General features: G+C 24.8%; 1 protein-coding gene across 6 annotated transcripts in view; it reads right to left on the reverse strand.

Annotated features, from left to right (window-relative positions):
- Positions 1-533: 533 nt before the first annotated feature.
- The window catches only part of LOC126907944 (uncharacterized), a 67,677-nt gene continuing 53,662 nt past the window's right edge, over positions 534-14,548 (reverse strand). The window contains exons 1-2 of one of the 6 annotated variants that reach the window (XM_050689676.1): positions 4,652-5,565; positions 537-1,539 (exon numbers count right to left, since the gene is read on the reverse strand). In XM_050689676.1, the coding sequence (XP_050545633.1) occupies positions 726-1,539; positions 4,652-5,484 (1,647 nt within the window). In that variant the 5' untranslated portion in view covers positions 5,485-5,565 and the 3' untranslated portion in view covers positions 537-725. Of the gene's footprint in view, positions 1,540-4,651; positions 5,566-14,548 lie in introns of those variants that run through there. The other 5 variants (XM_050689678.1, XM_050689677.1, XM_050689680.1 and 2 more) reach the window with 5 other exon arrangements.

The following is a 14,548-nucleotide window of genomic DNA, read 5'->3' on the forward strand; positions in this document are numbered from 1 at the left end:
AAAACTTGTAATGAAGATATAAATAAGGAAATAGGAGCGTTAAATATAAAATATTTAACGAAATAAAAACGTTTTTAATGATAGTGATTTTAATCACTGTCAGATATCATTATACTTGACCCAACTAAGCCATGTCCCCAATGTGCTGCGACCTCACTGTGCTGGGGTTTTTTATCTTGTTTATTTTTAAATACTTTATAAGGGCTGCCATAGTAATGAGTTCACTAATAAATATAAAATTTACATGAATCTAACTCACATTAATTATAAATTTATAGTTATTTTGATTTTAAACTTAACTTTTCAAATTGTTTCGGAAATACATAATAACAAAATAACATAATTTAGTTATATTAAGACTGAATAAAATATTATCATGATTTATAACATTGCTGATCATACTAAGCATAGTAAAATCAATAAAAAGTATGATCCATTAGAGAAGTAAACGGAAAAATGATAATGGATATAAAAAACCAAACACTTATATTATATGATGTAGTATTAGAATGTTTGTTAATTAAGTAAATAATTATAGTACATTAATAGAATTACTGAAGACTATATTGCTCAATAAAATTATACAGTGTTAATTGTATATTAATAAAATATTCCGGAAACAATAAATATTATTTATGTACGGAAGTAAAACAATCGCTAAGTCAAAAATCATTGTGCAAGTTGTGATTATAGTGAATTAAATATAAGTTAAAAAAGTTTGAAGTCTAATTCTTTATTTTACAGTGTGGAAGTTTTTCAAAGCCCAGATCTTTATAACAAGATTTGCTAACATTTTCACAAAAATTGTCAAAAAAATTACATGCGTTAAGCATAATTTGCATTGAATTCTCAGGATTTAAATTAATTGATTCATTTTCTGGATTCCTAAAATAGTTTACATAATACTGAACATTTTTAAATTTGTCATCTTTATGGCACAGGGTATCAAATATCTTAATTTCATTCAATAAAAGAGTACTAAAAACATTAAATTTTTTTTTAAAAATGATGAGAAGTTGTTTAATCATTTTATTATCATTAATATTTTTTAAAGAAAAATCATTATTCTCCAACAAACTGAGAAATCCTGCAACCCATTCAAAAACAATCTGTAAATTTGATTCAGAGGTATAATTAACACTCCATATTGATGATTTCTTTAAAGTAACTAAAGCTTCATATAAATCTTCAAGCATTGTTTTTGATTTAACTAATGAGCCAAATAATTTAATTACACAATTATTGTAGTAGTTATGGGCATCTTTATCGCATATATATAACATTGCAGAAAATAATGAACGATAGTTTTTCATTATTTCTGTAAATCTACATCTTAATAATTGTGATACGTGTTTTTTTTTTATTTGAAAATTTATGTTACTAACTTCATCATTTATTATACGATCTACACTGAATTGTTTACCAAAATAAACTATACTAATGTGGTTCATTTCTTTCCAACCAGATTCTCTACGAATAATATTAAGAGCTTCAATTCCATCATTTTGATTTGTATCTGGGTCTATTGGAGGTATGAATCTAATTTAAAAAATATATTTTGATTATTAATAAATATATAAAAAATAAACATATTTAAATATTGATGAATGAAACATTACTTTATTTTGAGTTAAAAAATCAAATATCATTAATTACAGAATTTGTATTATAACTTATAATTTATTTGTTAAATTATTAAGAAATAAATAAAAAATTAAAATTCAGCAAAGATTTTTTAAATTATACTAATATATCAATTCAAACTATATTAATAAGTACTTCTTTCATAAATTTCTATGTGCTCTTTTATACTTTTGGAAAAATAATATAGATAATTTAACATCTGACATTTGACAAAAAAAAATAAAAAAAAGTTTTACAAAAAAAAAGTTTTTGTAAATATGAAACCAAAATTTTAAAAAATGGTAACACAGTTGTTTCGTGGAAAATTATGAACGTGATATAGTTGCTAAAAATACAGATTATATATGATAGTAATGAAAATCATAAGAAATACTTCGATACAAATTTTTTGATTGTGTTTAATTTTAAAAAACTAGTAGATTATTCTAAAAGCAACATAATTTGCTATTTCTTTATGTATATCCTAGTTGTTAGTTCTATGATATTGTTAAAGTGCAATGTAGTATTTAAATAAATGTCAATTATAATAATTAAATATAGTATGAAATTTATGTTCAATAATTTAATACTTCAATTTTTACTGAGAAGTAACTAAAAATTTGAAGTAGTATATTTCGTTATTTCTATGGCCAATATGTATAAAAATCCAAAAGGTTTGAAGCAATGTTTTAAAAAATTTTGTAACTTATGAACCCTTTGCTGTAAAAAGTAATTTCATCAGAAGCAAGAATATTATTTTCGATTTCAATTTTACGCATTTTTCCAAATCAACAATTAGACTTTTCTATCACTTCTAACTTTTGATATTATTACTAATTAATTAAAAATTAGCATTTATATATAAAAAAATTGTTTAAAACAAAAAAAATTGATTTTCTTATTGTTACTGATTTTAATTTTTAATATGTTAAAAATAATCNGTTACTGATTTTAATTTTTAATATAATAAAAATAATCATTGTAAATATCATTTTACCATCCTATTTTTTTGGTCCTCAAAGTTGATATTTATGAAATTTCAAGTTTAATAATGATATCATTAAATAAAAATTATTATGATAAATAAAAAAATGTTATTTTTAAGATGAATATGCAATAAGTAAATTTTGTAATTACTATTTACCATAAATTTATCAGAAAAGTTCAAAATTCATTTTGCAGTTTTATTGTAATAGATCACTTAATTTACTAAACTTACAAATTTCTATAAACTTACATAGAAATCACTGTAATAATTTCTAATTAACTTTTGGAGTTTAAAAAGAATTACATTGATATAGTCCTAAGTAAATTAGTTTCAATGATTTACTTTAACAGAAAAACCAATCAAAAATTTGTTAAAAAAATCTACTTAATTATGCGCATTATTAAATTTATTATAATTGTATAAATCCATTGTTAAATCAGGTTAAACTAAAAATATTATTTTTTAAAAAAAGATTTGTATAGCTACAGTTAACCAAAAATTTTGAAATATTATAGACTGGTAGTAATACACACGAATAAAGTTAAAAAATTAATAAATTACAAAGTAATTTGATTTGATTTTCTAGTTGAAATCTATTATATTTCACACCTAATTCGACAATAAACAAACATTAATTGAATGATTTAATTGTTTAAATGGAAAATCTTGGTCAAATAACTTTTTAATTGATAAAGTGGAAATTTTTCAAATTTGTAAGATATTATCTTTTACTAGACACTAGTTATGACTATTTAATGTATCTTTGAAAAAACTACATGAAGTGAGAGCTGAGAAAATAAATGATAGCTACAAAAAAAGTACAATCATTTTAATATAAATAAGAAATATATTTTTACGATGGGAGAATATAGTGATGATTTTCGTTATATTCATTGAAGTTGTTAAATCTAAATGAGATAAAAATCAAATGAATTAAAAATTTGTTTCTAACTTAAAAAGAATTAAGAAAAAAATGCAAAAGAATTCATTGTCGCAGGCGGGTTTGAACTTCGTACTTCATATGTAAAAGACATAAATGTTACTAATACGGAAACCTAAAGCGTATTTTATCTAGATAAAAATGAGAACTTATACTACTTAAAATTTCACACATATTTTTTTAAAATTAAAAGAACAAAAAAATNGTTATTTTTCTAAAATTAAAAGAAGCAAAAAAATTAAGCTTAGAAAAACAAAGAAAAAAACACATCATAGTAAAATTAATACCTTCCCAACGTCGCATCGAAACTAAAAACAATACATTAAATACAATACCTCTAATATTAATTACAAATTTAAAAAATGATGTTGCACAGTCTAGTTAAAGTGTACTTATATAAAATTGAGAAAATCCAACAAAAGTTTTTCCTTTCCTCTCACTTAAATGTTCCATACCCAGAAAACCTCATTCCTCTTACCTACCACTTTTAAATTTTCTATCCCTCGAAACTCTTAAAAAAGGTCGTTTACGTTTAGTTGTATACGTTGCGTATAAGCTATTCGCATGCAGTTTTGATTGTCCTATTTTTTTAAGTTTTTTCTCTTTCCACACCCCTACTCGTAATAACCAATCTAAAAATAAATTTTATTTAAACACTTAGGTAACTAATTATGCAAGCAACACCTTAACAGAAAAATTATAACTATAAATGAATTAAAAATTGATCAGTTTATATCACCAAACTTTAACTTATTTATAATGTATTGTAGTTTTAATTTTTGTAACACGTAGCTATAAGTACTATTATATTATATACTACTTTTATTTAATTTTTGTAAATTTATTATTTTTTACAAACGATTCTATTTGGGTCAGGACCGATTAAAATTTAATAAATAAATAAAATAAATTTATTTTCGATAAATCAACTATATAAAAAATCCTCATACATTATTACTGTGATATATTCAGATCACAATTAATGTATATTCTTCATAAGAAAATTATTTTATTTTTCAAATATTTATTTATTAAAAAACTTTTTGAAATATTACTTATAATATGTTTTAAAAAGTAATGTTAAATGTAAGAATTCTTACTCTGCTGTTTTAGGGTTGAAAAATTCTTCAAATCCTAAGTTTTTGTACCAAAGTTTTACAATTTCGTTGAAAAATTGATTAATTATTTCTATTCTTGCAAAATTTAAATCATTAGGTATTTCCGCAATTTTAATTTTTGACATATCATTTATTACATAAATTAACATAAATTTATGATTTTCAACATAATTGCCTATTCTTTTTGATGCATCAATTAGAAATTTTGTCAAATTCTCAAGTTTCATTTCAGAGATTTCATAAGGTGATTTGTTGAGATCTAAAGAGCTGGTTTCCGAATATTCTTCTAAGATGAACTGATATATAAAGTCAATTACATCAATTATAGGATGCGGTATAAAGCCTTCTGTAAACAATAATCTTATATCTAAGTAGATTAAAAACTTCATAGCATTGTGTAGATTTGCGATCATAGTTTTGGAATTTTTTAGAACTTTTTCAAGCATTTCTACACAGGGACTGAAATAATTCAATTCATTTTTTTTATGATGTTTCAGGCACACATTAAGTATAAGTTTTATTATATCAAGGTATTTTTTTAGTATTTTAATATACATGAAATTGAGTATACCTATTGTATAACAATATTTTTGTCTTAAATTTAACATGTTAAAATTTGGTTGGACATCTTCGTCTATATCCATAGTATTATTTGAATCTTGTTTTCGATACGATATAATTTTTAAATAAATATGACTCACCACCCTTTCGATATAATTTTCATACATATCATGATAATTTTCACAATGAACACCTGTGTCTTGTTGCAAGAGGAAAATGACAATAAATATTAAAATAAACGAAAAAAATTTCATTGTAATAAAATCTTATATGAAAAATTTCTTATTAAAATGTTAGGTAGATTTATAATGAACATAAGTAAATGTCTTCTTTATTATTTAATATCACTTATTTAATAAAAAATATGTATAAAGATTATAAATCTTTTTTCTACGTCAGTAAAAATATGTTTAAATAAAATATAGAGCTTTATTGTATTATATTTTTAAATAATTTTTTATAATTATTTACTATACTATACTATTTAATTTGATGAGACCCAATATATACTGTTAAAAATAATTTATTTTAAAATATACGTGTACTTTTTTTTATGTAATTTCAATAAAATTCAATTATCCCATAAATAGTGTACAATAAAAAAATCTCGTACAAAAATTTCTTTTGAAATCATATTCTAAATATACTTACATATTCAATATCAAATTGTTAGAAAAAATAGTGGTGTTAATAAAAAAAAAAACCACATTGATAAAATTCTTACGTAGATATAAAAATATTGTCAATACACCAGTCTAGAAGATATTTTAAAAAATATTGCTGTCAATCTCTCAATAAAATATACTATCAGAAATTAAAATCACTGCCATAAGAAACGCTTCAATGTAAATATATAGATAGTGTTTAAATTTAAGAAATTGGTGGATTATACCAAAAGCAATATGAAATTATATTTTCCTTTATTATTCCTGATTTGTAGTTTTTTATTTTAGAAGTATAATATATGAATAAGTATTTATTGTAGCAATTAAATTAGTATGATATTGATGTTACATAATTTAGTATTGTAATTTATTTGGAAAATGTATAAAAAATTATGAAGAAGTTATTACTTTGTGGCATACGTGTATAAAAATTAAAGCGTTTATCACAAATCTTTTTAGATAATAATATCTTGTCAGTTATCAATAAATAATGGTTTTGCTAAAAATTTTCATAAGAGTCAAAAATATACTTTTATATTTCAATTTTTTGTGCTAATTTCAAATGAGCAATCATATTTTTTCTATCACCAATAATTATTTATTTTATTACTAATTATTTAAAAATTATAGGATATAACTATAAGGAAAATAATTCTAAATATTTCAATTGTATCATCTATTTCAACACCAAGAATTACATAGAAGTGATTAATATTTCTTTTGAAATGATTTATTACGATAAGAAAAAAAAAATTAATAACAAAAAAAATTGTTTTTAAATTATTACAGATAATGATTTTAATATGTTAAAAATAATCAGTATAAAATATCATTCTTAAACTAATTTTTTGTTCATTTAAAGATGATTTTTTGAAAGGTTTCAATAAAAAAAAAGTTGAATTTGTAACTATGACTTTTAACTCAACTTGCAAGTTTAAAATTTAAATTATTAAATAGAACATTTTGTGAGAATTAAAAAATTGGCATGTTATAATTAATATGTATAATTGGAAATTGTAAAATTATTTTTTACTTTAACCCGTAAGAGGTATGGTGCGGTCTGATAGACCGCTGCAATTTTTTATTTTTATTTAGCTGATAGGATATTGATTTTATGTTCACGGATATAAGATTTACCTTTTTTTGGAGATAGTATTAAAATGATAACCAAGTTTTTGGAGGTAAACATCTATTGCTCTGGTCGTCAAAGCTATTTAAAAGTGATAAGCGGTCCGGTAGACCGCACCATACCAAACTTGTAACTCCTGAATTGGAGCGACGATTTGAAAATACATATATCCCTCGAGAAATAAGGAGTAGTATTGGAAGAATTCTTCGAAAATCTAAAAACCTAAAGGATACACCATTGTACGAAGACAAACTGGAAATACGAAAAACTTGTCGCATATGTCCTCCAATAAAGGAAAGAAAAACAGTGTATCAATGTAAACTCTATGGAAATGCAATAATGTGTCTGCAGTGCAGCAGAAAAATATGTATAAATTGTATTGGAAATTAACTTTTTTTTTTTATAAGTTAACTCATTATTTTTTATTTATATTTTTTTTTATAAAAGTTGAAAGGGATAATTTAAAAAAGAAAAAATGTTTTGTTTAAATTTTGATGACAATTTATAAATCTTAAAAGTGTTGTTTTGACTACTGTTATTTTTTAAAAAAAAATTGTAATTATAAAATTTTTTTTTTTTATTCTATTTTAATTTATGTCTAGTTTGATATTTTAATGGTTGTGGAGTAAAAAATGTATTTTAAAATGCTTCAGGACTAGTGATGGGAAATATCGAACTATTCGATAGTTGTCCACTATTCGAACTATTCGATAGTTACACATATATTCAAATATTTATAAAAACTATTCGGTACCTCTTTTCGAATATTTTTAAAAATATTTGATAGCTATTCGAATAGTTTTTAAAACTATTCGGTACCTCCATTCGAATATTTTTTAAAATATTTGAAAATGCCCATCACTAATTTTTTTTTATTATTAATTGTATCCTATTTATAATCGTAGTACCCTGGATAAATAGTTTTAAACAATCTTATTTAGTCGTTAGTGTTATTAAAACAGCAAAACTATAAATCTGACTATAATTTTACATAAGACCAATCTTTTAAAAAATTTAACTTGACATATTTTTTTTACAAAACATTTTGAATATTTTTAAAAACTATTCGATAGTTTATTCGAATAGTTTTAAAAACTATTCTTTTGTTTAAAAACTATTCGATAGTTTATGCTAAAAACACACTATTCGGTTGTATAAAAACAATTCGAATAGTATTCGATAGTTTAAAATATTCAAAAATGCCCATCATTATTCAGGACATAACGAAAATCAAGTACATTATTGCATGGCAGATCATAAAACTTCCTGAAAAATTTAGTAGTTACTTTACATGATTTAAATTAAAGTCANTATTTTTCGAGTTACATTACATTTAATATGAGTACTAAAATTTATTTTCCAATTTTTAGCTTCGATGCGATATTTTAATGAATAATATGTCAAAAGATCACAAATCGTATCAAATCCCCCAAAAAATTACATATTTAAAAATCGCTAATTTTCGATATTTTTTCAATTTTTTTTACTTAAAATTGCCATAACTTTTTTAAAAATGACCAAATCAATANAAAAAAAAGTTTGTCATATCTTATTTAATACTACTAAGATATTGTTCTACCAAAAATGTGATGGAATAAAAAAAATGTAGTCTAAATATTACATAAAAAATTAAGAGGTCCAGGAGACCGCACCATACCATTAGTTTGATTTTTTTCAACGTACCACTTACTGGTTTAATTTATCAGAAAAGCTTAATATTTTTTTTATATTTTTATTTTAATAGATCGTTTAAGTAGAAATCAAAGTAATAATTTCTAAGGATTTTTCGGTATTTAAAAAGNTACCTCTGGACTTGTCTTCGTGGTGAAAACAGACATCAAAGTTAAAGAAAAACGTACGATTTCCGTGAAAAAATTCTCAATTTTATATTTTATATTATTTAATTTATATTTTATATAACTTTTGGAAAAATGTATGGATCAATATTATTATTTTTTTATAATAAATATTTATATACCCCTTTCATCTGGCACGCTTTTTTTGTAAATTGGATCATACCCCTTTAACAAGGGGGGTCAAAACTTTAAACATGCGTATTGTTACTAAGATATTTTCAATTTAATTTTTGAAAGTATTCCGGAAATACTGACACTTTTATATATATCTTAAATTAAAGCTTATGTAATATACTTTAATTTGAAAAAAAAAAATTTGACCTCTGGACTTGTCTTCGTGGTGAAAACGGACATCAAAGTTAAAGAAAAACGTACGATTTCCGTGAAAAAAATCTCGATTTTATATGTTATATTATTTAATTTATATTTTATATAACTTTTGGAAAAATGTATGGATCAATATTATTATTTTTTTATAATAAATATTTATATATCCCTTTCATCTGGCACGCTTTTTTTGTAAATCGGATCATACCCCTTTAACAAGGGGGGTCAAAACTTTAATCATGCGTATTGTTACTATGATATTTTCAATTTAATTTTTGAAAGTATTCCGGAAATACTGACACTTTTATATATATCTTAAATTAAAGCTTATATAATATACTTTAATTTAAAAAAAAAAATGTGACCTCTGGATTTGTCTTCACGGTAAAAATGACTACCGTATTAAAAAATTTGCTATTTTTATGTTAAAATTCTGGGTTTTGTATTTTATTTTATTTTAAAATACCTGACAAGGGGAGTACAGATTTTCATAAATATTATATAAATAAAAAATTAATATAGCATAGAAAGTTAAACTTATTTAAATTTGTTTGCTTCTTTTAAGTCGAGAAAAATAACATTGAAATTTGAATTAGCTTAAATAGCCAATTTTTACGATGTAGAGTATCGACATACGGTTACCGAGTTAGTAAAACTTGAGTTTTACACACTTGGGGTACGAGGTTCCAACCCGCGTATGACAATGAATTTTTTGCATTTTTTCTTAATTATTTTTATGTTAGTATACATTTTTAACTCGTTTGATTTTTATCTCATTTAGATTCAATAACTTCAATAAAGATCGAGGATCCCATCACTTTATTCACCCCTTCCAAGAAGAAATTTCTTATTCGTATTAAAATTATTTTACTATATATTAAGTTTTAGCTTCGATGCAAAGCTGAGAAGATATTTTTTTGTGACTATCATTTATTTTCTCTGCTCTAACTTGACCTACTTTTTTCAACGATACGTCAAATGACTACAATTCGTATCTAGTTGAAGATATTACCCTCAAAAAAGGAAAAAAAAATACTAATTTATCAATTAAACAGTTAGTTATTACATGTTCTCCATAAAGGCAATTAAAATCATTAATTTCTAATGTTTTCAAAATATTTATTAACGAATGAAGTTTGATATGATAGGTTTCAACTACAAAATTAAATCATTTTACTTTGTAATTTAATAATTTTTTTACTCTATTTGTGTGTGCTACTACTAGACTATAATATTACAAATTTTTTGGTAACATGTTGCTATATAAATCATTTCTAAAAAAAATAATTGTTTTTTCTCCTGAATTAACAATTGATTTTTACAAATATAATCAAATTTTATAATACACTCAATTGAGTAAATCTTTTTAACAACTTTGTTTTGATTGGTACATTTAGTTAAAGTAAATCATTAAAATTAATTAAGTTCTCAATNCATTTAGTTAAAGTAAATCATTAAAGTTCTGAATATTTTAATTGCAGAATCTTTTCAAACACCAAAAGTTACTAGGAAATTTTCTATTTAATGATGTTAATGTCAAACTTGCCAATTGAGCTAAAAGTTATGGTACAATAAATTATTTTTTTTCATTTTAAACATTTACAACAATCAACTTTAAAATATTAAAAAAATAGGTTAAATATGTCATTTTCCTTATTTTTAACATATTAATAATCAAAATCAGTATTAATTTAAAACAATATCAGTATTAATTTAAAACAATTTTTTTTGTTCTTANAAAAATTTAAATTACCTAACAAAAAAAGTCAAAATCCTACTTGAGGAACACAGGATAAATAATTACCAAAAATACTTATCAGAAATACACCCAGCAGACTCAAATCTATGGATCGCGACAAAAAGGCTAATAAAACCAAACTCGAATAATATCCCCCCCTTAAAAGCAGGTAATGCGTACGTAAACACCGACTTCGATAAATGCGAATTATTTGCTCATACTTTAGAAAATATTTTCACGTTAAATAGCACACTAGAAAATTCTACAGACAATCTAGTCCAACAAAAACTATATGAAACCAATATTTATCCACAAAATATCTTACCGTACTCACGTCCAAACGAGATCTTAGATATAATTAAAAAATTGCCAAATAGAAAATCACCGGGTCGTGATTTAATAACTAATGCTATTCTTAAAAATATTCCTAGAAAAGCAATTACATATTTATCCATATTATTCAATTCACTAATAAAAATTGGGTATTTTCCTACTGAATGGAAATTGGCCACCATCATCTTAATAAAAAAACCAGGTAAAGACAACTCCAACCCGAACAACTATAGACCTATAAGCTTACTATCATCTGTCTCAAAAATATTTGAAAAAGTTATACACTCTAGGCTCACCAACTACTTAAATTCAATAAATGCTATTCCGAAATTCCAATTTGGTTTTAAATCAAATCACTCCACTACTCAACAACTACTACGTCTAACTGAACACATAAACGATGGTTTTGAAAAAAAACAACATACAGGAGCAGCATTTTTAGATATAGCGCAAGCTTTTGATCGGGTATGGCATGATGGACTGTTATATAAATTAAAAAAGTTAAATACCCCAATTGCTCTATATAATCTAATTAAATCATATCTCACCGCTCGATGTTTCAAAGTCCAAATAAATGAGACTACATCACAAACAAAAAAAATAATGGCAGGTGTACCTCAAGGTTCAAAACTTTCCCCTTTACTGTTCAACTTATACGTTTCAGACTTCCCTACAACGAATTATACTGAAATAGCCCTTTATGCGGATGACAGTGCAATATACTCAAGCTCAACTGACGCTGAAATAATTATAAAAAATATTCAAGACCACCTGGATGAAGTACAAAAATGGGGAGAAAAATGGAAAATAAGACTAAATCCACAAAAAAGTACGGCAGTGCTCTTTAGCAATCGTCGACCTAAAACTCCTGACAACTTAAAACTGAACGGAAACATCATTCCTTGGTCACCAAAAATTAAATATCTCGGGGTAATTTTGGACAGGAAACTAACATGGAATCCACACATCACATCCAAATTACAACAAGGATATCAGAGGCTAAAAATACTCTATCCTCTGATTAATCGACAAACTTCTCTTAGCTGGAGATGTTCTCNATACTTATCAGAAATACACCCAGCAGACTCAAATCTATGGATCGCGACAAAAAGGCTAATAAAACCAAACTCGAATAATATCCCCCCCTTAAAAGCAGGTAATGCGTACGTAAACACCGACTTCGATAAATGCGAACTGTTTGCTCATACTTTAGAAAATATTTTCACGTTAAATAGCACAATAGAAAATTCTACAGACAATCTAGTCCAACAAAAACTATATGAAACCAATATTTTTCCACAAAATATCTTACCGTACTCACGTCCAAACGAGATCTTAGATATAATTAAAAAATTGCCAAATAGAAAATCACCGGGTCATGATTTAATAACTAATGCTATTCTTAAAAATATTCCTAGGAAAGCAATTACATATTTATCCATATTATTCAATTCACTAATAAAAATTGGGTATTTTCCTACTGAATGGAAATTGGCCACCATCATCTTAATAAAAAAACCAGGTAAAGACAACTCCAACCCGAACAACTATAGACCTATAAGCTTACTATCATCTGTCTCAAAAATATTTGAAAAAGTTATACACTCTAGGCTCACCAACTACTTAAATTCAATAAATGCTATTCCGAAATTCCAATTTGGTTTTAAATCAAATCACTCCACTACTCAACAACTACTACGTCTAACTGAACACATAAACGATGGTTTTGAAAAAAAACAACATACAGGAGCAGCATTTTTAGATATAGCGCAAGCTTTTGATCGGGTATGGCATGATGGACTGTTATATAAATTAAAAAAGTTAAATACCCCAATTGATCTATATAATCTAATTAAATCATATCTCACCGATCGATGTTTCAAAGTCCAAATAAATGAGACTACATCACAAACAAAAAAAATAATTGCAGGTGTACCTCAAGGTTCAAAACTTTCCCCTTTACTGTTCAACTTATACGTTTCAGACTTCCCTACAACGAATTATACTGAAATAGCCCTTTATGCGGATGACAGTGCAATATACTCAAGCTCAACAGACGCTGAAGTAATTATAAAAAATATTCAAGACCACCTGGATGAAATACAAAAATGGGGAGAAAAATGGAAAATAAGACTAAATCCACAAAAAAGTACGGTAGTGCTCTTTAGCAATCGTCGACCTATAACTCCTGACAACTTAAAACTGAACGGAAACATCATTCCTTGGTCTCCAAAAATTAAATATCTCGGGGTAATTTTGGACAGGAAACTAACATGGAATCCACACATCACATCCAAATTACAACAAGGATATCAGAGGCTAAAAATACTCTATCCTCTGATTAATCGACAAACTTCTCTTAGCTGGAGATGTTCTCTAATGCTTTACAAGCAAATTTTACGTCCGCTTCTTCTGTATGCAGTCCCTATGTGGGGTAATTGTGCTAAGACCCATATACATAAAATTCAAGTGCTACAATCAAAAGTCCTTAGGACAATATCAAACGCCCCATGGTTTGTTAGAAATGCAGCACTACACCTAGATTTCCAGCTACCATATATTTCTGACTATATTAAGATACTAGCGACCAATTTTTTCAACCAAATGCACTTGGCTGACAGTGCAAAATATTATCATTTAACTGCTCCACCTTCTGTAAGACGTCTCAAGCGAGGACGTCCACACGACCTTTTAACTTAGTTGCTATCTTATTATTTATTATTATTGTTGTTACTATTATTGTTACTTTTTCTCCTTTATTCTTAGTTCAAAAAAAAAATGTAAATAGTTAGAATAGTGTATATTATCATTTCTTAATGTATATAATAAGTTATTGTTTCCAAATGTCAAAAAATTATATGTGTTAACTGTAAGTCAAGATGACAAGTTGTCAGGTAGACTTTATAAATAAAAAAAAAATAAAAAATTACGATAAAAATGCAAAAAAATAATAAGTTTTTCTGATAAATATACTGTAAATAGTAATTATAAAATTTCCTGACTGCATATTAATCTTAAAAATAACATTGTTTTAATTCTCATAAAATTTTCTATTTAATGATTCATTCTAGTCAACGAAGGAGTAATTTTGGAGAATAGCAGAAAAAATTCCCAACCAATGTTTTTTTTTAAATAGGCAATTGGTGGATTATTCCAAAAGCAACATCAACTCTTATTTCTTTAATTATATCCTGATTAGTAGTTCTTTGATTTTAAAATATAATATATGAATAAATACTAATTATAGTTTTTAAATTTAGTATGAAATTG

This window comes from Daktulosphaira vitifoliae, unplaced genomic scaffold (genome assembly GCF_025091365.1).
Source record: "Daktulosphaira vitifoliae isolate Bord-2020 unplaced genomic scaffold, ASM2509136v1 Scaffold_5, whole genome shotgun sequence".
Classification (NCBI taxonomy): Eukaryota; Metazoa; Arthropoda; class Insecta; order Hemiptera; family Phylloxeridae; genus Daktulosphaira; species Daktulosphaira vitifoliae.